We start from the raw sequence: 27,947 nt of genomic DNA, 5'->3' as shown, positions 1-27,947 counted from the left end.
GGTTTTTACTTAGGGTAGTTGGAGATCAAACCAGCATCAGTGGACAAAACTCAGCTCTGTCATCAGAGGTCAGTCAGTTCACATATATGTGAGGAATAGCCAGATAGAAGCAAGGGGTTGGGGCCTGGGGCAAATGAAAGAAACCATCACCCCCAAACAACTTAAATTCCTCCCTACCCACTCCAAACTTTATAGAGGTCAAATAAAGATATGTGTGCTGCCTCCAAAGACCACGCGGGCTGGGTAAGGAGTTCATAACCTTTGAGCTAGAAGATCTCAAGGATCCCTTAGCAATTCGGCAAATGAATCTGCGACGTTGACAGTAAGCAAACAAAGGTGGGAGAGGCCTTTCCAGGCAAGGCAATGCTATTTCCGAAGGATAATTAAGGCAGGGGATGTGCCAAGTTGGGAGGGACATCCTTTAGATTTCATAAAACTCAGCAACTTCTCAGAGTGAGGTCATAAACGCCTTTTAAAAAGACTATCACTCTAGGCTCAGAAAATTCAGTCATGTAAATTCAGTCTGTGCTTATACTTTTGTATCCTTTGACTGGATTGGGCTCTCATTGGACTCAATTAGTGTCAAGTCAAAAGTATGGGTGGTGGAATGGTCTCTCGCTCCGAGACAGGGGCAATGGAAGAGTCCTGGAGACAGGTGATCGTAACCTCACAGAACCTGCCAGATAACTTTGTCCAGGTGCTTGTCAGTGGCCCAAACTTTCCAGGTGGAATTACCTATCATGCAAACCAAGAATGAGCTTAGGTACCCTGAAAGCAGGAATATAAAAAAATGGGACCCAAGAAATGAGGGGGAAATATTTGGGAGGAAGCATATGATATTGAGAAGTATATCAAGGTGCCCATTTTGGAGAGAGCCAGAACTTTTGGGGACTTTCATCCATGTATTTTGCAGTGAAGCGTCCTTTTTATTTTGAATCATATATGGGAGACATAGCATCACAATCCTTTCAGTGCTTAGAGCCACTAAAAGAGCTCATGGGACGCCTGGGTGGCTCAGTCAGTTTAGCATCTGCCTTTGGCTCAGGTCATGATCCCGGGGTCCTGGGATCCAGCCCCGCATCAGGGTCTCCCTGCGCTGGTTGAGAGCCTGCTTCTCCCTCTCCCTCTGGCTGCCGCTCCCCCTGCTTGTGCTCATGCTCTTGCTCTCTCTCTGTCAAATAAATAAAATCTTAAAAAAAAAAAAAAAAAAAAGAGCTCTTTAGGAGCTGTCCTTGAGCCAGAGGTGGGAGGGAGGTCTGTGGCCTCCCGTTTCCTCCCCTCCAGGTACCTCCCTCAGCAGTTCCTTCCCCTGCAGGGCTCAGCCTGCCTCATCACCCCTCCCTGGTAGGACCATTCCCTAGAGTCCCTATTAAAATTTCCTGCCCTTTTATTCCTTCCCCAGGCACCTCTAATCCACGGGGATGATGGTGTTAATGATGACAGAGCATATACATTACTCCCATAACTAGGTAAACTAGATAACCTTTAAAGATGGCAGGATTCCAATGTAATAAAGAAGTAATAATAGCTGTTACACTTCCTAAGTAGTCACAGTCATTCTCAGTTTTGATTTTTTTCCAGTTGTCCCCATCTCAATAATTCTAACAATGGTTAACAATGGCTAACCATTTTGGCCATTTTTCAATGTTTCAATTTTTCAATTTTCAGGCACTCCTCTAAGCTCTTTATACTAACTCATGCCTCTCCACAATCCCGAGTTAGGTTGTTATCTCCAAAATGGATGAGGAAAGGCATCACTTTGCAGATAAGGAGATGAGGCGTGCAGAGGTTATGTAGCCATGGACACGAGGTCACCCACTGGTAGTTGATCACCCAGGATATCACACCAAGGAGTCTAGCTCTAGAATCCTCCATTCAAGTTAGCCAAGGCAATAACTCAAGTTTCTTCACTACTCCTTTTTGGCACAAAAATGTTCTACAAGACGAAACCAGAGAGGGAGACAAACCATAAGAGACTCTTAATCTTAGGAAACAAACTGAGGGTTGCTGGGGGGTGCGGGTAGGGAAACTGGGTGATGGACATTGGGGAGGGTGTGTGTTGTAATGAACACTGGGTATTATATAAGACTGATGAGGGCGCCTGGGTGGCTCAGTTGGTTAAGCGACTGCCTTCGGCTCAGGTCATGATCCTGGAGTCCCAGGATCGAGTCCCGCATCGGGCTCCCTGCTCAGCAGGGAGTCTGCTTCTCCCTCTGACCCTCCCCGCTCTCATGCTCTCTCTCTATCTCATTCTCTCTCTCAAATAAATAAATAAAATCTTTAAAAAAAAAAATTAAAAAAAAAGACTGATGAATCACAGACCTGTACCTCTGAAACAAATAATACATTATAATTCATTGAATTTAAATTAAAAAAAAAACTGTTCTACCTCTAAAATGTATTGCCTGTCTATCTACTACTCTCCATCTCTCTATCTCCAGCACCGCTACCAAAGAAGAAACCACCATAAGATATCATCAAGAAATGAGTTCCACCAGAGCAGGGTCTTGGTCTTGCGCCTCTCTGTCTCCCCGGGGCTGGCTGGCACATTGTAGAGATTCAATAAATATGGACAGAGTGAATGATTTCCTAACTGAAATCAAGAAGCATGCATTGAACACTTATTCTGTTTTTCAGAGAAAACTGTTGACTTTCTTTCTTTTTATAATCTAATTGTGCCTGCTGTACTCTATTCATTAGAAGTGAGTCAATAAGTCCAGCCCACACTCTAGGGGAGGGGATTATACAAAAGTGTGAATACCAGGAGGTGGGGGTCACTGGGGGCCATTTTGGAGTCGCCTACGACATAGTTTTTCCCCAATTTTTTTCTACTGCTAACATGCTCTTCTGAATATCTTATTGCCTGCATTACATATTATTTCCTTCTGATACATTTATTGGCTAGAAGAGTAAGAACATATATATATATTTTTAGATTTATTTATTTATTTTAGAGAGAGAGCATGAACAGGGGGAGGGGAAGAAGGAGAGGGAGCGAAGCAGATTCCCTGCTGAGTGCAAAGCCCCACCTGGGGCTCCATCCCAGGACCCTGAGATCATGACCTGAGCAGAACACTCAACCACCCAGATGCCCCAAAGGGTAAGAACATCTCAAAGGCTGCCAATGCACGCTGACTAATAATTGCTTTCTAGAAAGCTTCTCATCATCAGTGGATGGGAACACTCATCTCACCACATCTTCATCATCATCTTTGTTGTAAAATTCTTTGCTTATTTGAAAGATTTCTCTTTCTTTCGATTTGCATTTGAGGGTAAACTTTCCCCCGCCACCCCGACATGTTTATTAGCCATTTGTATTTTTTCTCTTATGAGTTTTCTATTTTATGTCCTGTACTTCTTTTTCTATTGGAGATTTAGTGCCTTTCTTATCAATTTGTAAGTGCTTCACACATAAAGATATTAACAATGGCTAGAATTTTTGGGGGGTAATGGTTTTATCGAGATATCATTTACAGACACCATAATCAATTTTAGAACATTTTCATCACCTCAAAAAGAAACCCCAATGCCCCATAGCTACCACTCCTTACTTTCTCATCCCCTTCCAGCCCTAAGGAGCCACAAGTCAACTTTCTGTCTCAATGGATTTGCCTATTCTGGGCATTTATTTATTTATATATTTATATATTTTATTTTATTTTATTTTATTTTATTTTATTTTTAATATTTTTTTTTGTTTGTTTGTTTGTTTTATTTATTTGACAGAGAGAAAGACAGCCAGAGAGGGAACACAAGTAGGGGGAGTGGGAGAGGGAGAAGCAGGCTTCCCACGGAGCAGGGAGCCCGATGTGGGGCTCGATCCCAGGACCCTGGGATCATGACCTGAGCCGAAGGCAGACGCTTAACGACTGAGCCACCCAGGCGCCCATATTTTATTTTTTTTTAAAGATTAATTTATTCATTTGGGAGGAGGGGCAGAGGGAGAGAATCTCAAGCAGACTCTCCGCTGAGCCGGGAGCCAGACGTGGCGCTCAATCCCACGACCCCAAGATCACAAACCGAGCCAAAACCAAGAGTTGGATGCTCAACCAACTGAGCCCTCGAGATGCCCCTATTCTGGGCATTGAATATAAATGAAATGACATACTCTGTGGTCTTGTGTCTGGCTTCTTTCCCTTTAATAATGTTTTCAAGGTTCATTCACGTTGTAGCATGTATCAGAACTTCACTCTTTCTATGGCTGAATAATGTTTCATTGTGTGGATAGACCACACTTTGTTTATCCATTCCTCAGTTGATGGACATTTGAGTTATTTCCACCTTCTGGTTATATGCATAATACTGCTATGAACCTTCACATATGAGTTTTTGTGTGGATCTATTTTTTTCATTTTCCTTGGGTGTATACCTAGTAATTGGAATTGTGGGGTCAGTTGCTAATTCTACGTTGAACTGTTTGAGGAACTGCCAGACCCTTTTCCCCAGTGGCCGCCCGGTACTTCATTCCCGCCACCAGCGTATGAGGGTTCTGATTTCTCCACATCCTCAACCACACTTGCTATTGTTTACCTTTTTTATTATTGCCAAACTAATGAGTATGAAGTAGTATCTTACTGTGGTTTTTATTTGGATTTCCCTTATGGTTAATGCTGTTGAGCATCTTTTCATGTGCTTGTCGGCCATACATATATCTTTTCAGAGAAATGCCTGTTCAAATCCTGTGAATGGGAAGGATTTTATTGGAGGAATTGGGGCCAGAAGGAACCTGCAGTGGAGCGAGACCAAGACAGAGTCGTAGGTTTGAGACTTGGTTCCCCCCAACTTCTAGCAGTGTGATTTCTGGGTTTCTGAAGCTCTTCACCTGTTTGCAAGTCTTTTAGGTGGGGATAATAATAATACCTATTTCATGAGGCCACTGTGTGGCTGACATGAGAACACATGCATGTAGGATTTAGCAGAGCACCTGACACACTGAAAACACACAATAAGTGGGAGCCCTTTTCATGATTTGTAAAGGTACCAACGTGATAAGGACCGTGTTTCAGGAAGATTAATCTGGCCATGTTATTACAGTAAGTAGATTAAATAGAGTTTGCAGAGAGGACCACCAGTACAGCGGAGACCTGACAGTTGAAGCAAAAAGATGTTTTCTGGCCTTCTTTCTTATTAAAGACAAGTTTTCCTCTAGTCCATGGCCTGAGCAGCCTTAGGGAGGAGTGATCTTGTTGGTTTTTCAGGTTGATCAAAGATATTTTCAAAGATATTTAATTAACTCACTAATCCATGGGGAAATAGTGATGAATATGTTTTGAACATTTTGATTAACACTTCATAATAATTTGAAGAATTTGAAATATGTTTATTAACTGTTTCTTCAGAGAGAGATGACATATCAGGCTTTAGTAATTTCAGGGTCATTTACATTATCAATTAAAATACAATTGTATCCAATGCCTTGCTCATGCATTCAATTCCATATAGACATATAGAGCTCCCAGTATGTGCCAGACACTGTTCCGGGCACTAAGTATACAGTGGTGAACACAGTCTTTGCACTCAAAAAGTTCTTGTCCTAATAAGGTGAAATATTAAAAATCTATTCATTCAACAAATATTTTTTGAGTACCTACTATGTGCTTGGGATACACTGGTGAACAAAAAGCAAAAATCCTTGTCCTCATAGAACTTACATTCTAATGGGAAAAGACAGACAATAAAACATAAGCAAAATAAATGAGGAAATTCTACAGTTTGTTACAGGTGATAAGTATCATTGAAAAAGAAAATAAAGCAGTTAAGGGAGAGTGGGGATAGGGAGCTAGAATTGCAACTTTTAGGTCAGGGTGAGCCTCATTGAGAAATGGAAGGAGCTGAGAGAATGAGGTATGTGGATGTCTGAGAAAAGAAGGTACCAGGCAGATGGAACAGCAAATGCAAAGGTCCTGAGGCAGGAGCGTTCCCGTTAGAAATAAGGACAACAAGAAGTGGAGTGAGCAAAGGAAAAAGTAAAAGTTAGAGGGAGAGCGGAGAGGGGATAGATCATAGATCCCATAGGGTCTTGCCCAGTGAAAAGGTCACCATTTCTGAAATTCAGAAACAAGTAAAAAGCACGGAATGTATTTCTTGCTAAGCAAAGGACAGCTGCATTGTAAGGCAGAGCCTGTGACCAAAGAAATCTGTGGTCTTACGTGGTGTTTTGGGAAGTGTGGGTTCAGAGATTCACACTTGTAGAAGCTGGACTGTTTGGGGGCTGAGCTGACCTTTAGCTAAGGAGGCAGGATTGCTGGAGTGGGGCTGTCGCTGACTGGCTGAATTTCTGAAGCGGGAAGCTGTCACCGAGTGAGAGGTTGTCACTGATGGATGGAAAGATTCTGGTTGTTGTACTATGACCAAAGAACAATTAGTCTTTTCCTTTGTTCAACTTAGAATGAACACACTTGTCACCCTCCGCTTTGCCAGGCCACCGTAAAGGCTTTGTCTTTTACTCTGAGGGAACCGGGGAGGTACTGGAGGATTTCTGAGCAGAAGGGTGACAGGATCTCATTTACATTTTCAGAGGATCACTCTGGCTGCTGTGTAGGCAAGCGGGGAAGTTAGAAGGTCACTGCCGACCGTCATCCTGGGGGGAGGAGATGTGGCTTGAACGATGGTGGTAGTCATGGGGGGGAATGAGAAGGGAATATCCCCGTTTTGGATAGGTTTACACACCACAAAGAAACAAGGTAATCCAATTTGGCTAAGAGATTGCAGTGAAGAGAATAATATTTACCTTCACATGAGGTGATAGGACTAGATGACATTATAGAGTAACCAGGCGGGGCTACTTTAGGAGGGGTGAGGGAAAGCCTCTTTGAAGAGGAAGACCTCAGAGATGAAAAGGAGCCAGTTAAGACCTTAAGACAAGAGCCGTGGCTGGGGGGGGTGGGGGGGGTGGGCAGAGCCAAGACCAGTGTGAGTCGAAGGTGGAAGGGGGGTAAGGGTAGAGGCATAAATGGGGGAGGGAGGGAAAAGAGGAAGCCAGATCTTTCCAGGCCTTGAGTGCAGAGAATGGACTGAGAGGGGCAAGAATAGAATCAGGAAGTTGGAAACAGAGACCATTCTATACTAGACGCTATCATCATGGAAATTCTATGAGGCCTCATTAAAGTCATAAAGTAAAATCCAACCGGGAAGTCTTTCTTGTGCCAAGGATTCTGCTTTGTTGTTTGCCAAATTATGACTCATATAAATAATGGTATAAGTTAAGGGGTAGCTATGGTGTGTGGACCAGTAAAAGAGACAATCACCTGTCCTCTGACCTTTAATGAAAAGTCTAGATTAGTCTAGAAGCAATAAAACATCTGAACAGTCAAGGAAAAAAAAAGGAAAGTCTGGATTAGTCTAGACAATGTCTTTTCCACAACTAAACTGTGATACATGTCTTCCACCATGTGATCATGAAAAATGGGGGTAACATTTACTGGGGGGCTTCCTGAATGCAGGTGTAAAGGGCACAGAGAACACAGTTGTCAAGCCAGCATGACCTGGGGTTCAACAGCAGAGGGGCATGGACTAGGTCCCCTATCTTTTAGAGTTAGCTCCCAAGGGTAAGGAGGGTGCTTTATCCACCTTTGCAACCCCGGGGCTCCTGGCACAGCCCCTGGTAGACAGTGGGAGCTGAGTAACCTTTTTGTTGCATCGGAATTAAGCATGTCAGTGAGATCAACAGTACTGAAATAAGAGCCTGTTAACTCAGGAAAAGCAGTCATCTTGCATCTTTTGGTTCATCATCCAGTGTGTGGATTAGTCATAACTTCTCTCAATCCTACTACTTCCTTTTTTATATTTCCTGTCTTTGAGCACATCATTTCACTCTGAAAACTCCACTTGCACAGGTCATCACCCAGGGAGAGGTCCAATGCAGGCCAATTTTACTCCTTCTTTAGCAAATAACAGTTTTTAAAAGTTCGATGGAGATTGAAATTCATATCATATAAAGATCTTAAGATAGGGGGCCAACTTATTTTTTTTAGGGCGTTCTCTGTGCATTGTCTTTAATTCCAAACAATCCTAAGAAGTATCGAGCTAGTATTAGTCTCATTACAGAGGTGAGGAAATTGTCACGGAGGGGCAAAGAAATTTGGCCAGGGTCACAAGCCGGTATGAGGGGGAGGTGGAATTCAAATCAGGGTGTTCGATTGCACAGTGGCATTGCTCCTTACTCCTCTTGGAATAACTTGGAGGCTTTCACTTGTCATTGCTTCCTTATTTGCTCTTGAAATGTTAAAATATGCGGAGAAACAGTAGGAGCTCTATAAATAAAACATGTCTATATATTTTTAAATGATTAAAGCTGGAAAGTTTAATGTGGCACCGGGCCACTTGTTTAGTGGAAGTAAAGCGAACGCGATTGCGGGCTCGCGTTGCAGAAATCCTGCCGCCCTTTGCAGCGCGCGGTGGGGTCTGGCTCACAGCCCATCTGTGATGGTCGCAGGCGAGGGAAGTCCGACCCACACTGCAGTCAGGGAAAGACAGCGGGGGAGCCTGGCTGCAGAGGCAAGAACCGACCATGGATTCTTGCGGCCCAAATAATCATCTGGTTGGGAAAAGCCACATGTCAGGTAGCAACTATTGGGGGTGCGGGACCGGGGGTGGAGGGGGAGACAGGAAATGCAACATTTTAAACTCAGGGTGAAGGCTGGCTAGACTGACCAACCTGTTAAACCTGAAGGAGAGGATTGTATCTTTAGATGAAATCTGAGCAACGAACATCCGAGCTCAGTGACCGAGAGGGAGCCGTTGTGCATTTGGCAACGTTTACAGGCACATAAGGAAAACACAAGGTGCTGAAGGCATTGCAGGAGGTAGCCGTCGTGCAAATCCACCCGGTAGCTCGAATGTCGCCCTGGCGGGCGGTTTCTGCCCTTGGTTTCCCCTTCTAAAAAATCGTCGGGCGGGTGAGACGCTTTCACGTGGGGGAGGGAGGGGACGGAAAAGGGAGCGAAGCCTGAGAAATCACGCTTCGCAGAGGCCCGGGAAAACACCGTGGGAAGAAAGCCCGCAGAGACCTCAAGAGCGTGCCCGAGTCCCGGCCCCGGGAAGCCCCCGCGGAGCACGGAGGCCGCCGGCCGGCGCCGCGCGGCCTCTGCAAGACCCTCCCGCCCGCCGCGGCCCGCAGCCCGCTCTGCGGGCTGCAGCTGCTGCGGCCGCTCGGCACCCCGGGCGGAGGCGAGGCGGGGCGGGGCGGGGCCGCGGCCGGGGGCGGGGCCGGGGCGGGGCCGCGGCGGGCGGGCGCGCGGGAGGCGCGGAGGGAGGGTGTCGCGCCGAGGGAAGCGGCCCGCGGCGGAGGGAGGGGAGGCCGAGTCCTGGAAGCGGAGCTCCGCGCTGGGACTGGTTCCTTCGCAGCCATTTTCTGTCCAACCAAACAGCCGATTGGAGACGGGAGCCAACCAGGGCTGCATTGGAGGTTTGTGTCTCGCTTCGGCCAATGATCGCTCCTAAACCGACTCCACTTTAGCTCGAATGAAATGTCCGTCTCCTCCCGGCGCCGTCCCCGCCGCCAACGCCGCCGCGGCCGGGGCCACTCGCCTCCCTCCCGCCCGCCCTCCCGCCCGGGGCCGGGACCGGGGCCGGGGCCGGGCCGGCGCCTGCGAGGCCGCTCCCGCTGCGGGCCCGGCCGGGGAGCGGGCCCGGGGCCGCGGCGCGGCTCTTTGTGCGCCGGGCCGAGGAGCGGCGGGACGCGGGCCAGGCCGCCTCCTGCTCGCCGCCGCCGAGCTCCGGGCCCGAGGCCGAGGAGGGGGCGCCGGGGCACCGTCAGGCCCCCTCTCGGCGGCGCCCCGGCCGGCTCCATTTTGTGCGGGGAGCCGGGCGGGGGGCACTGGCCCGGCCCCCGGCCCCGACCCTGCGCCCTTGGCCGGGCTGCCGCGCGGAGTCCCCGGGGGCGCCCCCCTCCCGCCCGCTGGCCCGCCGGGGCATGGCGGGACCGGGCCGCTTTGTCTGCCCCGGCGCCCGGAGCGGGCGGGCGGCCGGCAGGCGTTGGGCGCGGGCCCGGGGCCTGGGCGGGCGAGTCGGGGGATGCGCGCCAGGGGCGGTCGCCACGCACCGGCGGGACTGACAGTCGGCCGGGCCGGGCGGTGGGGCCGGGGCCAGCCCGCGCACCTTCGTGGGGAGGAAGCGAGGTCCCCGGGAGGAAGGAGTGGATTTGGTTTCCCCGCAGTCTGGCTTACACGTAGAGAATGCAGCCATCTGGCGGCTTGCTGTCCCTGGACGTGCCCCGAAGGTGGGAAGGAAGCCTTTCGGATTGGACTAAGGTTTTAATCTTCGGTGGGAGGCGGGGAGGATCTGCCGGGCCTGAGGAGCAGTAGTCTTCGAGAACAAAGAATTAACAGAGCACCCACAAGTCGTAATCTTGCCCAAAGTACTGTAACAAGATAATTTAAACAAGGTTAGGTAGCATACGACCTTTAAAAAAAAAAAAAAAAATAGCATCCCACTAACCCGCATGGACTCCACGGTGCCATGGTTCGTGCCACGAATCACTGGGGTGGTTTGGGCTTTCTTAGTATGGAAACTAATTGGCAAAATAAAGTGGTAAGATAAACTGATCGATGTAAGTGGCATTAATAAATAAGGGTTTTATTTGTAAAGTATTCAAAGTTTAACCAGAATTCCTTAAAAGGCAATTATTCCTTCCCCGCACTGCTCCTGTAGCTTAATTTAAGGATTCTATTGATGCAAAACTCTGGTTGTTGATGCCAAAGAATGGAGGGTGGAGGAAGGGTCTGCTGCTTTTCTTGGATACAAATTTGCATTTCTTCAAACATTAAACAGATGTATGCATTCCCTTGAGCTTTCACATATAGCATAACCTGCCTTTAGGAAAATATATACCATATGAGGTGACAGTGTTTATCTTTAATATATTGAATCTAAATATATACTGAGTCAACTATTTGGGTGAGAGAGTATGGTGAGGTGTGCCCCCCCCCAAGCAAAATAAATATATATAGCTCCATTATTTTAAGTGTACTGAGGATTTTCTTTTTCAAAGACACCCTTAAAACGCTTCTAGCTACAAGGAAGGAATCATCTGGGCAGTTTTGGGGTTAGAAAGAGGACAATATTTAAAAAGAAATTAGACATTGCTTTTAAGATTATAGCAGAGTAGACAATGTCAGCCAGTCTTTGCTGCCTGGACTGACATTTAAAAAATTCAGTTCAGTGGCTACAATTTTTTCTTCTGTTTACTAGATTTCATGCTTGAATGCATATCATTATTTTCTCTTCCTTTAAAATTAACACTGAAAGGATATGTTTTTGTTTTGCCCCTCCCCCCAATTTAATTGCTTCACTTGAAAAAAAGGAAAAGAGCAAATGAGAAATGGAGATTGTAACATTGTAATTGATACCAATTTATTCAGCTATTTATGCCTTACAGTGAAAATGAAGTGCTATTCAGATGCAATTTTAGTCCAAAATGGTGGTGCTTTAAAATGATAAATAAAGGTCCTAATTTATTGTGTTCCACGTATGTTCTCTGGGCAGCGTGTATTTTCTTTTCAGTATAATCCGAGGTGTTTAATTTAAAAGCATTGTATTCTGAGATATTCTTCTCCCTCTCTTTTGAGCTTTTGGACTCCTAAATCTCACTCTAAAACATTAAGAAAATCATCACTGAAAAATTAAGTTGGGGTGTTTTTGTCTTGGGTGTTAATATTTTGAATAATTTGGATGTGTAAATTTTGGTCTCGTGCATATAATTTGGGGTGTTGTGATGAATATTTATGGTGAACATGAATAAATTCAGGGTTATGTTAGGAAAGCAGTTCCTCCCTGCCATAGAATTAACTTTTTTTTTGCAAGGTCTCCAAAATATATCTGCCAATTTAAGAAACCTTTATTGGGCGCCTGCTTTTTTGCACTCTGTTGAATAAGAATAGTAGGTGAAATTATACACGCCTTTTAAATTTTTACTAGGAAGAAAGCCTGTAGGCAATACGTTGTTACTACTAATATATGTTTATCTTCTAGGTTGAAGTTGGGCAAAGATCAGACCCCTTTTTAGAAAGGTGTTCTGAACACCACTGACAATACGGTTCTGGTTCTGACAGTATTTCATGACAGTAAGTATGTCTTACCATTTTGGTTGTTAATTAGATTTGAACAGTAATTAGGAAACAAAATTATACCTAATGTATATTGGAGATCCCGAGTAGAATGAATGCCCTTCAAGTCTAGACAGATAGTACCTCCATTCACTCATTCCTGTTGCTTCTTTCTTTTTAGTGACTTGTATGTATTGTTTCCTGTGGGCCCCTAAGTGCTGTGGAGGCTACAAGATAAAAAGCCTGTCCCAGCTCTTAAGAGGCTCTCTGTTTTGCTAGAAGGGCTTCAGTCGAACTGAATGCTTAGAAGACAATTCTGCAGGGAATGGGAAATGCTGGTTCTAAGGGTGGCAGAGATGAAAAGACCAGTGGTGTGGTAGGCCTGGGTAGTTGCGAATGTCGTGGACTTAGCCTTGAAGGATGAGTGGGATTTGGGTAGGTGGAGGGTATCACCAAAAGCAAAAGCCTGAAGGCAGGGATAAGTAACTGTTGTTTAGGGGAGGGGGAGTAGATCTGCATCGTCCAAGAGGAGATTTCATAGGCTAATTTAGTGAGAGATACCACTTTTCCTGTCTGGATGCTTAGTTCTGGATCTGCTACTGTATTTGTGATGTCAGGCATGTTACAACTTCCTTGAGCCATGACTCATGCCTCAGTCCTAAAATAAAAGAGCTATACCTGGTGATCCTTAAATAAGGCACATTCTAGCACTAAGATTTTTATTAGCCCTGAAGATAGAGTTGGAAACAAGTTTAGTTAGGTTAAGTAGGGGATCCACTCATGAAAAGCCAAGGAAAAACTAGGTTTGGATTTGATGCTAAAGACTTTTAGAACCATTCCAGGTTTAGGAGCTATAGAAATGGTGTTTGAGTGAGATCCATCTTAAAACAGTCTGTACCCTGGTAGGTTGGGTAGTAGTGCAGTGGCAGTAGAGAAAGGAAGGGCATATCCAGGCAACTTATTAAAAGAGGTAACAGCTTAGGTGGAACTTGGAGGAGATAGAAGAATCTAAGATGACACTGGTATAATGAGCCTGGGAGGGTGGGATCACAGTAGCTGGAAAGCAGATGAGGAGCTCTCATCCACTGCCTCCTTGCAGGACATGGGGAGGGTGAGTTTCATCTTCCAGAATTTTAAGCTGACAGTGATGGGACATCAGACATGTTCCACAGGCATGGCTCGTTGGAGTGGCAGGCAGGATATGGTTGTAGATTTAGGACTTCTAAGCATAGAAGTGGTATTTAACGAGTTCATTAAGAGAGTGAGGGAAGAAAGAGGAAAGGATAACCTTGGATGAAACTAACAACTGGGAGGTGGGGAGGAAAAAATAAACCAGGAAAGGATATCGCTTTGGAAATCAAGGGAGAAGAGAATTTCATGCAGTGGCCGGCACTATCAAGAACAGCCAAGGAGGAATGAAGGCAAGATTATTGGCAACTTCCAAGAGCGGTTTCAGTATCCTGGTGGGGTGGAGAAGCACTTGCCAGGGAGGTGAAATAGGAATGGAGAGATGTGTGAGGACTGTCAGAGTGAGAGTGATAGCTAGCCAAGGGCGTGGAGCAGAATTACGGTTTTATGGGTCTGTGTGTACTTCTGTGTGTTCAGTGAGGGAGCCTAAGCATGTTGAAGAAAGAGTGAAGCAGCTGGTCAGGGAGGGCTGAAGACCCATTAGAGGTGAGGAATCTTTGTGTTACTTCTTATCCTCAAAGAGATAAAAAGGAATTGGTCCAGAGAACAGGTGAAAGGGGTTACGCAAGAGAGAAAACCATGCCTGGAAAGAAGGGTGAGAACTGTATTTGAAGGGACAAAAATAATACTAGGTTACATTTGTTGAGTTCTTATTATGTATCATACACTTTGCTAAGTGCTTTTTATATAATAACTTCACTTCTCATAGCAACTCCATTTTAAAAAACCCCAGATGGTCTGTCCTAAGGGCCTGTGCTCCTGATCCTGAACCCCAAACCAGGTGCATTGCTTACATCCCACAGATCTTGTCCTGGCTTGAGAAGCAACTTTGAATGTTTTTAATATATAGTCATTAGACCCAGAATTTAGAGAAGGCAAAGTAAAGATTTAGGCTATGGACTACAGGAAAAACTATTAGGAACAAATACTGTAAAGTACTTGGCATCTGAGATTCTGGATTTAAATCCCATTTACTCTGCCACCTTTGGCAAGTCATTAGCCTTCTATAACCTCAATTTTCTCATCTGCTTCACGGGGCATGAACATTGCATGAGATATTTAGAAAGTGTTCGATAAATGTTAAACCTATTAAAGAGGGAACTATTTCCCACGTTTGTGCACAAATTATTAATGTAATTTGAATACTGCTACATCACAGAATTATAGAATAAAAATGTATTAGCCAGCTGACCATTGATTTCACATAATATTTTAGAGAACAATATCAGTTCAACTTAGAGAACAGTATCAGTTCAACTAAGTAGTCAGAATATAGTCAATAACATTAATTTAATGGGCTTGAACTAGTCTTTGTCCATGGTTATTAGTTCTCTTGGATCTAATGATTCGTCATTTTACCCATTGTCTTGTCACTCTCCTGCATGCCCTTCCCGCTTCGTTGTCTGGGTAAGACCCAGCACTTCAGCTTCTCTCCTCTTCCACCACCTGTGGACCTGTCAAGACTGGTGCCACTGCATGTTTGTGGTCACCGGCTACAGCTTGGCTCTCGTTGCCCAGCGCTCCCATTCTCTATCTCTCCAGCTGCAGGAACCCCAGCAGCATCCCCTCGGTCCTTCTTCTGGTTCATTTTCACTCAGTCACCAGGTCTGTTGATTTGACCTCCTGAAAGGCTCTTTTGTCTGCTCCCCTTGATCTCCACTGCTTTTGTTCTGGACTGACCTGGGGAATGAATGTTCATCATCTTGCCTGAATTCATGCTCTGACTGCAGGCCCATGGTCCTTCGTGGTCTTCTGCCCCCATTCTTGCTCCCCTCTGTCCATTTCTACACTGGACTGTAGCCAGAGTGTTAGCAGAACCATGCAAATCAGACTCCCCTTTGACTTGCTCTTGTCCACAAGGCACTGCTTGATCTAGCCTCTAGTCCATTCCTTGCCTGACTGATTTCTATCTATCTTTCGGTCTTAGTGTAAATGTCATTTCCTGTGACCACTTCCTTGACTCCCCAGACTACTGTGGCCCCTTTTGCAATAAGCTCTCAAAGCATATAACGAAACACCTTTGTTTTCCTTAGCACCTGGCACTAGCAATTAGTTAATTGTAATTACTTAATAGCTACATATAACATTTACTGAGTCCTCCTATTACACTATGCTAAGTCTTTCCATGGTAAGTCCTGTCTCATTCCACTTGCTCAAGGTCTCATGGCAAGTAAGTAGGAAGGAATTCAAACCAGGTGATAGGATTCCAGAGCCTGTGCCTTGGAAGTATTAATAGACTACACTCCCTACCCCTTTCCCCTGCCACTAGTTTACGTAATACTTGTCTTCCCTGCAAGATGAGGACAGAGATCTTGTCTATGTTGTTGACTAGGCCACATCCCCAGCACACAGCACAGACCTGATAAATACCAGGTGCTTACTTGGTAAATATTTGTTGACTGGCTTACTTAAAATCTCCAGCCTATTCTGAATATTTTTATAGGAAGTTTAGAGCTTGAAAAAGCCTTTGGGATGTATCTAGCAAGTATCCCTGCCTCATTTCCCCACTCATATTATATATATGAGTGGCTAGCATATTGTGAGCATCAAAGATGAGGCTTAATTTGTTACTAAGTACCTTGGGGATTCAAAGAAGGGGACACTAATTTTGGGTTTGCAGAATAGGGTAAATCAGAAAGATTTCAGGAGGATGGGAGAAATTGGGATTAAAGTATGGGGCAGGATTTTAAGTTGGAAAGATAGAGGAGAGGAAGACAGAGGTGTGATGAAATGACAGAAGAGCTACGGCTTGCAGACCCAAAGAAACACACAGCTAAGCCTGCTCCGTGCAGCTTATCCTCAAGGACGGAGGATGGGATCTCTGTCCCCTGAGTGCTCTATGCGCCAAACACAGCTCTTTAGCAGGCTCCCTTTCTTTCGTTCTGACAACTCTGAAATACTTTCAGAAGTACTGTTTAGAAGACTGAGGTTTAGAGGCTAATGGCGTGAATCCAAATGATAACTTGCTACTAATTCCAGTGCATGACAAGATAATGTGATTTAAACTTTTTGCCTTTAATACTTTTTTAATGTTATATTTATAAATTAATTGCTCTCCCAGACAGACATCCCCTGCCTGCCCCACCCCAACAAAGATTTGTTTCCAGTTATAGGTTCTGAAACAACCACTTTGGTCCTTTCTCCTGAGCTGTGATTTCCCTAATCTCCCTTAGGGCATTGTAAAAACTAGTCAGTTCACAGCTATCCTAATTGAGCTGTCTTTCATGGCTAATAAATCCATCATCATATCTATTAAAGACCACTCTCCTAGTATCTTGTTGGCATTTTAGGATTAAAATAGCATTTTATTTTTGGGTAATGTTTCACATTAGCTGTTTAAGATGGGGAAGATGATACTATTTCCATTTTATATAGAGATAACATTTAATGGGTAGGGATGCTGTTTTCAGGGATCAGCAAGGAGAGTCAGAATCAGAGCTCACTGATGTTGTTTACTACCTTTTAGAAGCCACTAAGAAGTATCAATAAATAGGTACTCTGTACTTGTGCACATTATTAAAGGTAGGTGAATTCTATTCTCTAGCCCCTTAGAAAACTACATAGATTATGGAAATGTATCTTTATCTGCAATTAAATTAGATACCACAGTCAACAGATGTATCAAAGAAATGCCATGTTATTGAAGACTTGGAAACTAGCCTGCTGTTTTACTAGTAGATGAAAATCCAACAGAGCTGGAGAACATGACGTGGTACCCAAAGACTTAAGTAGTGCAGTTAATAACATTAAACTTGTTATCAAGGTCCTGGCCCTAGATGAACATGTAGGATCAAGTGTCTCTTTTTGATCTGGCCTGAAAGCATGTATAGATTGTACTTAATTTTTGCTACACTTTTTATTCGGGTAATGCATTTACAAATTTTCCGCCCACAAATAGCTAGTCCCTTATTGTTTTGAATAGTATTATTTGCAAAGCGGAAAGACTTTCAGGATTTGCCATGTTGGTGAAATGGAATGGAGACAGTTCAGGGCTTGTGGTCCAGTTTTCTCCAGGTTTTCCCTCTTAGAATTCTTTTAGCTCTGAGCAAACTTAATTAAGCAGGCTTCTTTTAAAATAGTCATTTTAATTCTCATTCTTGTCTATGGTTATAATTTTACTGTCTATATGCAGATCTCCAATCTCCCTGACCCCTCCTTTTCTTTTTTTTAACAGAATCTCAAGTTTGAGAGCGGGGTGGGGGGTGGAACTGTTGAGTAGAATTAGAGGTGATAGGCTGGTTCAAAGTATGGGTGTGCTTTCAGGTTGCATGGACCCAGGTTTGTGCAAGGAATCCATGTTTCCCCTACCAAACAGCAGTTTGAACCAAGACACTGCCCCTTGTGGAACTTCTGTGAGACAGCAGGGAAAGTTTGCAGCAGGAACAAAATGATTCGCATAGGACTACCAGGCTGTAGCAGGAAAGCGGAAAGAGATGGAAATCGGTGACTTTTAGGTGACTTCTAAGCTGACTTCGGCTTTGCTTGTCATTCCAGGGACAAGCTAGGTTGTAAGTCAGGGTTGTTTGCACTATATGTGAGGATTATGCAATTGAAAAGAAAGAGGTGTGTGTTTTAGATTCATTTCCTTGTTTTGTTTTCCTGTTGGTCTTAATGCTTATCACCTACAGAGGGTAGACAGGGGAATCTTGAATTATTGAAAAATTATCACAAGGTTTTCAAATCAAGAGATACAAATGTTTTCTTTTAGTAAGCTTAATGCCTTTAAAACTAATTGACCCATGCTATGACAGTTTATGAGCATCGACTCTATTATGTTTTTTAGACAAGTTTTATTGAAGAATATTTCAAAACTTCTTTCCTCATAGATGGATGGCGACAGCGCTACGACAGATGCTTCTCAACTAGGCATCTCTGCAGACTACATCGGAGGAAGCCACTATGTGATACAGCCTCACGATGGTGAGAAAGCCCCCATTAAAGACATTCCCCAGTAGAAACAACTTAGTGAAAATCATATTAATGTGATGTTCTAGGTTAATTTTGTCTTTACAGGAAAATTAGCAATCTTGTGTCAAAGTTCAGTGATAGTCTAAAACAAGGCGCTTTTTGGGGCGCCTGGGTGGCTCAGTCGTTAAGCGTCTGCCTTCGGCTCAGGTCATGATTCCAGGGTCCTGGGATCGAGCCCCGCATCGGGCTCCCTGCTCGGCGGGAAGCCTGCTTCTCCCTCTCCCACTCCCCCTGCTTGTGTTCCCTCTCTCGCTGTCTCTCTCTCTGTCAAATAAATAAATAAAATCTTAAAAAAAATAAAATAAAATAAAACAAGGCGCTTTTTATTAGAAATAGTCATCAAAAGAGTGATGAGTTCTAGAAAAGAATTCTAGAAAAGAGTTATAGAAAAGTATGTTTTTGGGGCACCTCGGTGGCTCAGTTGGTTAAGTATCTGACTCTTTTTATTGAGAGAGAGCGAGAGAGAGCTTGAGCTCCTGTGCGAGTGGGGGGAGGGGCCAAGGGAGAGAGAGAGAATCCCAAGTAGGCTCCGTGCCCAGCACGGAGCGCGACACAGGGCTTGATCTCACGACCCTGAGATCAAGAGCTGAGCTGATATCAAGAGTTGGACGCTTAACTAACTGAGCCACCCAGGCGCCCCTAAGATATATTTTTTAGGAGGCAGTTGGGGGTGGGTGATTAGTTACTTCATCCTGAAACAGATACACATAAAAATGTAGCTTGAAAAGAAAAATGTAACTTGAATCAGCGTAAGTGCCTTTCTTTTTTTAATACATAGAAAGAGTACATATTACTTACAGGATACTGCATTTAGTTAAAAAAGTATATTACTGGTACTGTGAAAGCTTCAGTTATATCTGAGTCTATATATTGAGGATTCACTTTTTGTAAGAACGTCGGATCAGTGCTACAGCTTTGTTCAAAAACTTACTACATTAGTATTAATCCAACTGGGTCAGTAATACTCAAGTCCACTTTTTCCATTCTATATAAACTTGGCTTTGCATAATATAACCTCTTAATCTGGCAATATGCAAGGAACCATAGGTCATAGTCTGTAAGTTTTCTAGCTATGTAACAAATATTTATGAGTACTTCTTCTGTGGAAGATGCTATACCAAGTTCTAGGAAGTACACAGAGCTGATCCCTGGCCTAAGGTAGCAGACATCTAATTGGGAGGATGAGAAATGAAAAGAACTATAAAATGTGTCAGAAAAGACACAGAGAGGCACTTTGTGATATTTTGTGTAAGGAGAGATCACTTCTGAAGGTGCCATGCAGATGTTTTTGAGCTCTTTTGACCACGGATAGGTAAGGTTTTAGTAGGCAGAGTTGAGGATAAAAGGATTTGAGGCAGAAGGTTTGAAACTAATGAGTAGGTTTCAGTTATGGCTGTGAGAAAAACTGTGAAAAGAACTGCTATCCTCCTCCCTAAAAATGATTAGGAAATGAACCAGGATGGTTCTTATCTTAGATTGTCTCAGGTAGTCGTCTCTATCTTGAAGTAAAGATGATGAGAAACTTGAAACCGAAGTCATTTTTATTTCTTTAGATACTGAAGACAGCATGAATGATCATGAAGACACAAACGGCTCAAAAGAAAGTTTCAGAGAACAAGATATCTATCTTCCAATTGCAAATGTAGCAAGGATAATGAAAAATGCCATACCTCAAACGGGAAAGGTAATGCGGAGGAGACATTTTTCTAGGGGAGAGGGGAGTGTAGACCCACATGAGTGTGCACTTCTGAATACGGTCAGCTATTACTGAGCAGCCATTCAGCCTCCCAGCAAGTCCAGCCGCTCTTTCAGTGCTACACACTTCGTTACTGAGCAGGACTCCATTTGCAGTTCCCATGTTCCCCTCCCCCACTTGAAGCAGATAAAATAGAATTAAGAATCTCCTTTAAAACAGGTGCATTATCAGAACTATCAGGTTTTTTGAGCATATGGAGTTGTGACTTCTATAATGTTGCAGCAAAATTGGGTCATTTTGGACTGATATGGAAAAAATCCTTACATTTGGAAGCAACTATTTTTATATAATCATAAATATTAATGTACATTTAAATTTAACTGGCATGATTTTTTTAAAGTAGTTCTGTCTTGAGGCAGACAATCGTATAGACAGTTATTTATAACAACTTAAAAAAAACTCATCACTCTACTCATCACTTGGTCTGAATTAAAAGCCACATTTTTTATATTATTTTATATTGCATAATAAACTTTTTAAATTGTAGCTTATAAAGTGCTTACAAAAGTAATAAAGCTCACAAAGAAATATATTATTAAAATACAGAGCTAAGCCTAGAAGTTCCAATATGAGAGGTCCTCCTCATGTTTTCCGGGGAAATAAAGCACAACTGCTGATTGGTGTTTCTGTCGCTAGGCCTGCGCTGTCCAGTACCTCGGGCCACCGACCGCACACGGTTACTGAGCACTTGAAGTGTGGCGAGTCTGAATTAAGATGTGCTGTAAATGTAACACATACTTTAGATTGTGCAGGCTTAGTATGAAAAAAAGAATTAAAATACCTCAGTTTTAAAATGGATTCTCTGTTTAAATGGTAATATTTTGGATTTATTGGGCTGAATAAAATATATTATTAAAATTAATTTCACCTTTTTTTAAACATAGCTACTAGAATATCTAAAGTTATGCGTACAGCTAGCATGATATAATCTTGCCTGCAGCTCTTGTTTACTGTTCTTCAGGATGTAAAAGAGGCCTGGAGGTGGAAGACAGTGTGTTTCAGCAAGGATTTGTGTTGTTCTGTTAGAAGTGGCTTTGGAATTGCATGCTTTAATCCATTAGAGTTTCACTTTGAAAGTGAAGTTTGAAAGACACTTTGAAAGAGTTTCACACCCTTAAAAGAAGAATTGCTTTTAAAATGAAGTGGCAGGTGTGTGCTGCTTTTTAATAAACTCAAAACCTGTACCTGACACTTGGTATCTTCAGTAATAAAAATGTCACCAGATGTCATTATTTCATTCCCTTGTAAGCCTTACATGAATTCAGTGTTTTGTCTTTTTAAAATTTTCTGGTGTCCTTATTTGTGGAAATGCTAGGGCAGAGGAGTGATACCTGAGTCTAGCCCACAGTATACTACATACACCATGGGTCTGATTTTCTTGGGGCACTTGGTTAGTAAGATTTCATCTTTATGGGATGGTAGGGACATCCAGTGATTGCCTTTTTACCTAAATTATACCTGTTTTCTGTGAATAGTTGTCAAGGCTTCTCTTACTGATATTCAAGTTTTTATTCTCAGTTCTCAAGGGCTGGAATTTTGATAGCACACATTGTGTCAATGTAATTAGCAATATTATTTCACAGATGAAATGTTAACAGCCGTGAACTGAAATTTGTATTCTTCTGAATAGCTTTTATTTTTGTAGGTTGTTAGGAAGGGGATGGTTATATTCCCTGCAAATTTACCTGTGATTTTTCTCTTCAGATTGCAAAAGATGCCAAAGAATGTGTTCAAGAATGTGTAAGTGAGTTCATCAGCTTTATAACATCTGAAGCAAGTGAAAGATGCCATCAAGAGAAACGGAAGACAATCAACGGAGAAGATATTCTCTTTGCCATGTCGACCTTAGGCTTTGACAGTTATGTAGAACCTCTAAAATTATACCTTCAGAAATTCAGAGAGGTAAGTAAAATGCCTTCCATTATGCTTTTAAGAAACTAAGATATACTATTCACTTTAACTTTTTAAATGTATCATTCATCAGAAGAAGTATGTAATCACTTACATTACTGTATTTAAATAGTATGTCCTTTCTTTTTCCCTTTGTTACTAATGACATCATAGTTGTGTAGTGTAATGAGTGAGAGCCTGGACTCAGGATTCCAGCCACCTGAGGCTGAGTCCCAGCTCCACCACTGTGACCTCGGGCAGATTATTTAAATACGTTAGGCCTTGCTTTCCTGGTCTGTACAGTGAGGTTAGTAATAGTACCTACCTCCCAGGGTTATTGAGAGAACTAAGTAAAATAATGTAGGTAGAGCCCTAGGCTCAGCATATAGTGAGCACTCTGTAATGGTAACACATGCTGTGGTTATTATTAGTTTAAAAGAGGTAGCATCTCAAAGCTTGGGGCCTTCTAGATAGAAAAAAGGGAATTCTAACTGTATCCCTTTCTTATTAAATTCTTCTGCATTTCCTTTTGGGTTTATCTTTGCCCATGGTATGAATTTTGTGGAAATAAATTGAGATCAGCATATTTATTTCCACACTCCAGCTTGGGTGTCAGATTCACATTGCTGTCAAAATACTTTCTTTAATGTTAGAATCCCATTGAATTAGTGTTATATGCATCATCAAATGGTTAAAGTAGGAAGAGAATTTGTAAATTCCTCACAGTACTTTTCCAAATTTTTTGCATCACAGAACCTTAGAGTGAACGGATGGAAACTTAAGAGCTCTTTGGTCCAAACTGTAATTTTGATTTAGGAATTTAAGACTTTAAACTTGCTGTTATAGTACTGCCCATTTGGCTAAGAGCTATATATATAGAGTTAAATGATAATTTGGATCATTTTTTATAGTAGATTTATGAGCTGAATATTTATAGTATTTTGCAGACTACTTCATCTGTAAGTAGATTTCTATTTTCCTTTTGATGTAGTGTGGAATTAGAATAATTTTATTTTTATACATAAATATTTTAGATTTTCTAGGTCATTACTAACACTGTCTTGTGATGATTACTGCTTATATAAAAAGTTAGCATTTTGAAGGGCCTCTTCATATGTAATTAACCAGAAGTGTAAATAAATACTCTGTGCAGTGTTTGTAATAATAGAAGCTCCTAATTTTAGGAAATAAGCATTCTCATCTAGAAAACAGTTTCTTTTGAATACCAGTGATTGCTTTTTTGATTTGTCCTTCCCTAGGCTATGAAAGGAGAGAAAGGAATTGGTGGAACAGTCACAGCTACAGACGGACTAAGTGAAGAACTTACAGAGGAGGCATTTAGTAAGCAGTGTTATGATACATTTATGCAACTACATTTGTTCTTCTAAGTCATGTAGTTTGTTAGCCGTTATTAATACTGAATGTAATGGTACTTTGGGAATATCAGCCCCGAGTATTTGGACATAGTACTATTTTGAATAGTTCTTATAAGTTCATGCCTTTATGTTTGAAGTCAGTGAGGGTAAGTGTAGAAATTTAAATTCTGCAGACATTATAATCTTTCACCCATAGTTCTGATTTCCATGGCCCCTAGTTTTTGGTTTAAGATTCACATGAGATAGGAATATTGAGAACTGTAGCTTGTGATATAAAATCTTGTGATTTAAATAAATTTGAACTGAAGGGTTTTTTAAAAAATTGAATAGGGGCGCCTGGCTGGCTCCATTGGAGGAGCGTGTGACTCTTGATCTCAGGGTTGTGAGTTTGAGCCCCACGTCAGGTGTAGAGATTACTTTAAAAATAAAAAGTCTTAAAAAAGAAAAAAGAATATTGTCATATTGGTGAAATAAAAGGTCTGTGGTGATTCTAGTTCTCATATAAAATTTATAGGTATATATTTTATATTTCTCAAAATACATGCTGTTTAGTTAATGTAAGTGTTGCTCCTAGCTAAGCCTCATGATATAGGTCTGCTTATGAATTAGAAACCCCATCCAGTCTGCAGATTTGTACACATGGGCAGTTAGCCCAAGTATATTTTAGAGAAATGAAGATTCAGAAAATTGAAAACTTGCAATAGAAAAAATGTGCTTTTTACGGAGTTTTTTTTCATGCTAAATTTGAGGGTTTATGACTTTGTCCAAGATTACATTGATTAGTGGCAGAATTGTAATGAGAATTAATGGAACGACTTTAAGGTTCATATCCAGATAGTAGATGCAATTCTTTTCCTGCTTTAACTTTTTTTTGTCTTCTAGCTAACCAGTTACCAGCTGGCTTAATAACTGCAGATGGTCAACAACAAAATGTTATGGTTTATACAACGTCATATCAACAGGTAAAATACAACCTTCTTTGTAGTTTAAATTATTTTAAAAATTAATTGTATCATTGATTTTTATCACAGGTAGTTAATTTCAGCATATTACAGTTGACCCTTGAACAACTTGGGTTTGAATTGCACTGGTCCAATTAATATGCAGATTTTTTACAGTTACTATAGATGTGGTTTTCTCATCCTTAAACATTTACTTTTCTCTAGCTAGTGTTGTTGTAAGAATACAGTATATAATATATATAACATACAAAATATGTGTTAATTGACTGTTTATGTTATTGGTAAGGCTTCTGGTCAACAGTAAGCTATTAAGTTTTTGGAGGGGTCAAAAGTTACATGAAGATTTTCAACTGTGCAGAGTTTGGCACCCCTAACCCCTATGTTGCTCAAGATCAACTGTATTATTATTAAGGACCTGATAAAGAAGGTTGTTAAAAATTGCTTTCTCAAGGTATATAATTGTGTATTCTCTTACTGATTAAAAATATGTACACACATATTCGTATTTGTGTAGATTTCTAAAAAGATGCATAAGAAATTATTAAAGTAGCTCCCTTGGGTAGACAGAATGGAAATTTGGGAGTGGGAAGTAGACTTATTTTTCATTGTCTATTGTTTTTACTCTTTGTTTATAATATATGTGTTTTTTTTATAATACATGTTATTTTAAAAATATGTTTTTTCTTTAATTCTGCTCAATTTAAATTTTCTGATCTTAGATTTCTGGTGTTCAACAAATTCAGTTTTCATGATCTGAAGAAATGGTGGCATGGGGAGTGGAGAGAAGCAAAAGAGTCTGTACGATTCTGGAAACAGAGACATTAGAAGGAAGTGACTGGGGAAAAGATGTCTCTTTGTATATTAAATAGCTGTAATGTAGCTTCCTGATGCTTGACTAATTGAGGTGTTAATTGAGAATCTTTTTCATGAATGATTTTAAAGAAAAATTTGGATTTTAAAGGTATTAAAATATTTTTGTTTTGTACGAGAGTTTGTTGCTCTGTATGACTCCTGTATGCATTGTATATTGCAATTTATTACTGTCAGAGATTTGTAGACAGTTTCTTATTTTCATATTGAATCATGTTACTTTTGTAATTCAAGTAAGCAGCTGGGTTAATTCATGATGTTTGCCCTTTTAATAAAATACAAGGGTAGAGTTCATTTTGAATGCAAGTTGCCTTTATTATAAATTTGAGTTTGTCTTGGTTATTATAATATCTTGCATGGTAACCTAGCTAGATTTTTAGCATTTGCCATATTTATTAAAATTAATTTTTTGTAAAACATTCATAGCTTAAGCAGCACCATTTTTTAAAAATGTAATTGAAAAATTAAGTGTGAATGCGGAAGCAAACATTGTCTGCTCTATTAAACCTGGTGCCCATTAACAGTGTTTACACTGTTCATTGTGCCTGTTAAGATAGTTTTAGTTTATTGGAGCTTTTGTTAAGACCAGATTTGTTTCTGAGTTACATTATTATGAGTGTTGGAATTCATTTAAGTTTAATGTAGTCCTAGTGCTCTTGAAATGGTGCCCTTTTCATTTTTATATGATTTTTCCAAAGCATATCTTCAAATATTATAGTATCCTCTTCCAGAAGAGGAGTTTTATAGTCTGATGGTAAATGTCCTCGTCTTACCTTTTTAATTGAAGTGTCAAGTTTCCTAATTATACTATGGGAACCAAGAAACGTCAGACATCATTGTGTGTATACAGACCTTTCTCTGCACGGGTGAGTGAATGCAGTGGAGAAGAGAGTGAGTGCTGCGAATGGTGTGAAACAGAAGCCCCAACTTCTAGTGCGCTGTCTTGATCTTTGCAATAAACTAAACTTAGATAATGTAACTTTGTATAATTTAGTAGTATGTACTTGGGTTGTTCCTTTTTTAAAGTGAGGATTTGTATTTTCTCATCTGTTCTTTTTGGTAATTAACCTGAGTGTTTTGGGTTTTTTTAATATCAGCAATTGCTATTGTATGGTTTGCCTAAAAGACAATTTAAATGTCATCTTGGAAGGACACTCAAATTTATAAAATAGAAGCAATTTCGTAGATAACAGGCTGAACAGAAATATTTTACCTTGCCAGATGGAGATTTGGGGGGCATATCTGGGCTAATCTGAGGTTAGTAATTCCCTCACTACCTTCCCATTTAAAAAATAATCTTCATTACAGAAAATTCAAATAGGCAAAAAAAGGGGGGTTGTTAAGCAAAATCAACTATCATCCTACTATGCTGAAATAACCAATGTTAATATTTTGGTAAATATCATTTGTCCTTTTACTTTGCTAAATATGTATATTTTTATAAAAATGGGCTCATACTTGCATACTGTTTTGTAACCTGCTTTTTTCACTTAATAATATATTGTAAACATCTTTTCCAGGTCATTACATAGTCTTTTATTTTTATTCATTTATTATTCTGTTGTATGGCTGAACCATAATTTATTTAATTCTCTATTGGACATTTTGACTATATGCATCTTTTCACAGTTATAAACAGCACTTCACTGAAATCTTGTGTACATCCATGACTGTTTTCTTAAAAAAAATTCTTAGAAGTAAAATTACTAGGTTAACAGATACACAAAATTTTAAGGCTTTCCATATTTCCATGTTAGTGTATTTCCAAAATAGTTTCCATTTGATCCAGGCAGTATATCAGTATATAACTGATAAAAGCACTTGGTCTTTGTTTATCAGGTTCTTTAAAATTAAAGATTGGGTTATGTTTAATTATCAAGATAAGGAATCAGACACCCTTAAGATTTATATCAATATAAACCAAAACAAATGTCTGAATTTAGTATTGTTGGTAGTACTAAAACTTTAGGTGAAATCAGGTCAACTTTGGGTTATTTGGCTTTTCTCCTCCAAAAGAACACTCGCCTTCTGCATGTGTCAGGTACATACTCTCCTTTTGTGCATGTGGGAGGGAGTCCCGGCTTCTCACGTGGCCTGTGTTGCATTTCACTGAATGTCGTGTTTTCTTCCCCTGGAACTTCTTAAGTAGATAAGCTCCTACATTAACCTAAAAGTGTTTTCTTTATAACTTTGTAGATACTGCTTTTATGAGTATTTGAGAGAGAAATGGGCTTCAGTGACTAAGTCAGAAACAGGACTTGAGTAGCTTCTGTCTCCCCCCTCACTGCCTCGTAACAGAGATGCTTTAGTCCAGAGAGAATTATTTTTTTAATGCTACCTTCCAATGTCATATACTTGGGTATGATGATGTGTTAAGCTGTTTGTATTTCTTTTCCTCCTACAGTGTAATATCTATACGGTATTTTCCTTTCCTCAAAAATATGCCTATTGCCTGTTTTCTAGATTGCCTGAGTGGGTTAAAAGAATACCAGTTACCTTTAATAACACGAATTGACCACAGTTATGAGGGCCAACTAAAAGGATCTCTGCAGCAGTACCAATTAAGCGTGATAAATGAAAAAAATAGTTTCTGCCATTTGCCAAGAATAAAATCTTGTGTACAAGATTTTTAAAATCTATATATTTTCTCTTTAGGGAAAGTTATTTTATCAACAGTCCAAAACAAGATAATATTTGTTGCTTTATGTGATAAAATACATTTCTGAATCATTCAAATGATATCAGGTAAGATCTATGCCAAAAACTAGGCTATCCTAAATGTGTATTTTTGGTTTCTCTGAATTAGACAACTTATATATGTTTATGTAATAATTTATGTATATTAGCCTTAAACTCATATAAAGTCATAGTATATTCATGAGTAAAAAATAGA

At 41.1% G+C, this 27,947-nt stretch overlaps 2 protein-coding genes across 6 annotated transcripts in view; one reads left to right on the top strand and one right to left on the bottom strand.

Moving 5' to 3' along the window:
• The first annotated feature begins 9,252 nt into the window (after positions 1–9,252).
• NFYB (nuclear transcription factor Y subunit beta) lies at positions 9,253–26,706 on the top strand. 2 transcript variants are annotated; one of them, XM_036103701.2, is made up of 8 exons: positions 9,253–9,406; positions 11,971–12,062; positions 18,059–18,152; positions 19,754–19,884; positions 21,661–21,858; positions 23,106–23,187; positions 24,105–24,184; positions 24,904–26,706. In XM_036103701.2, exons 2-8 carry the CDS (start codon positions 12,057–12,059, stop codon positions 24,934–24,936), a joined length of 624 nt encoding a protein of 207 aa, XP_035959594.1. In that variant the 5' UTR covers positions 9,253–9,406; positions 11,971–12,056; the 3' UTR covers positions 24,937–26,706. The 2 variants fall into 2 exon arrangements, with proteins under 2 accessions (XP_035959594.1, XP_035959604.1); XM_036103711.2 differs by lacking the exon at positions 9,253–9,406 and adding an exon at positions 10,081–10,219.
• HCFC2 (host cell factor C2) overlaps positions 10,219–27,947 on the bottom strand; it is a 65,012-nt gene continuing 47,283 nt past the window's right edge. For 3 of the 4 annotated variants that reach the window (XM_036103588.2, XM_036103611.2, XM_036103621.2), the window contains one exon: positions 19,724–20,675. In XM_036103588.2, the coding sequence (XP_035959481.1) occupies positions 20,539–20,675 (137 nt within the window). In that variant the 3' untranslated portion in view covers positions 19,724–20,538. Of the gene's footprint in view, positions 10,361–19,723; positions 20,676–27,947 lie in introns of those variants that run through there. The other variant, XM_036103605.2, reaches the window with a different exon arrangement.

The sequence above is a fragment of the Halichoerus grypus genome, chromosome 6, assembly GCF_964656455.1.
Source record: "Halichoerus grypus chromosome 6, mHalGry1.hap1.1, whole genome shotgun sequence".
NCBI lineage: Eukaryota > Metazoa > Chordata > Mammalia > Carnivora > Phocidae > Halichoerus > Halichoerus grypus.
This window is presented reverse-complemented; position numbering and strand designations above follow the sequence as displayed.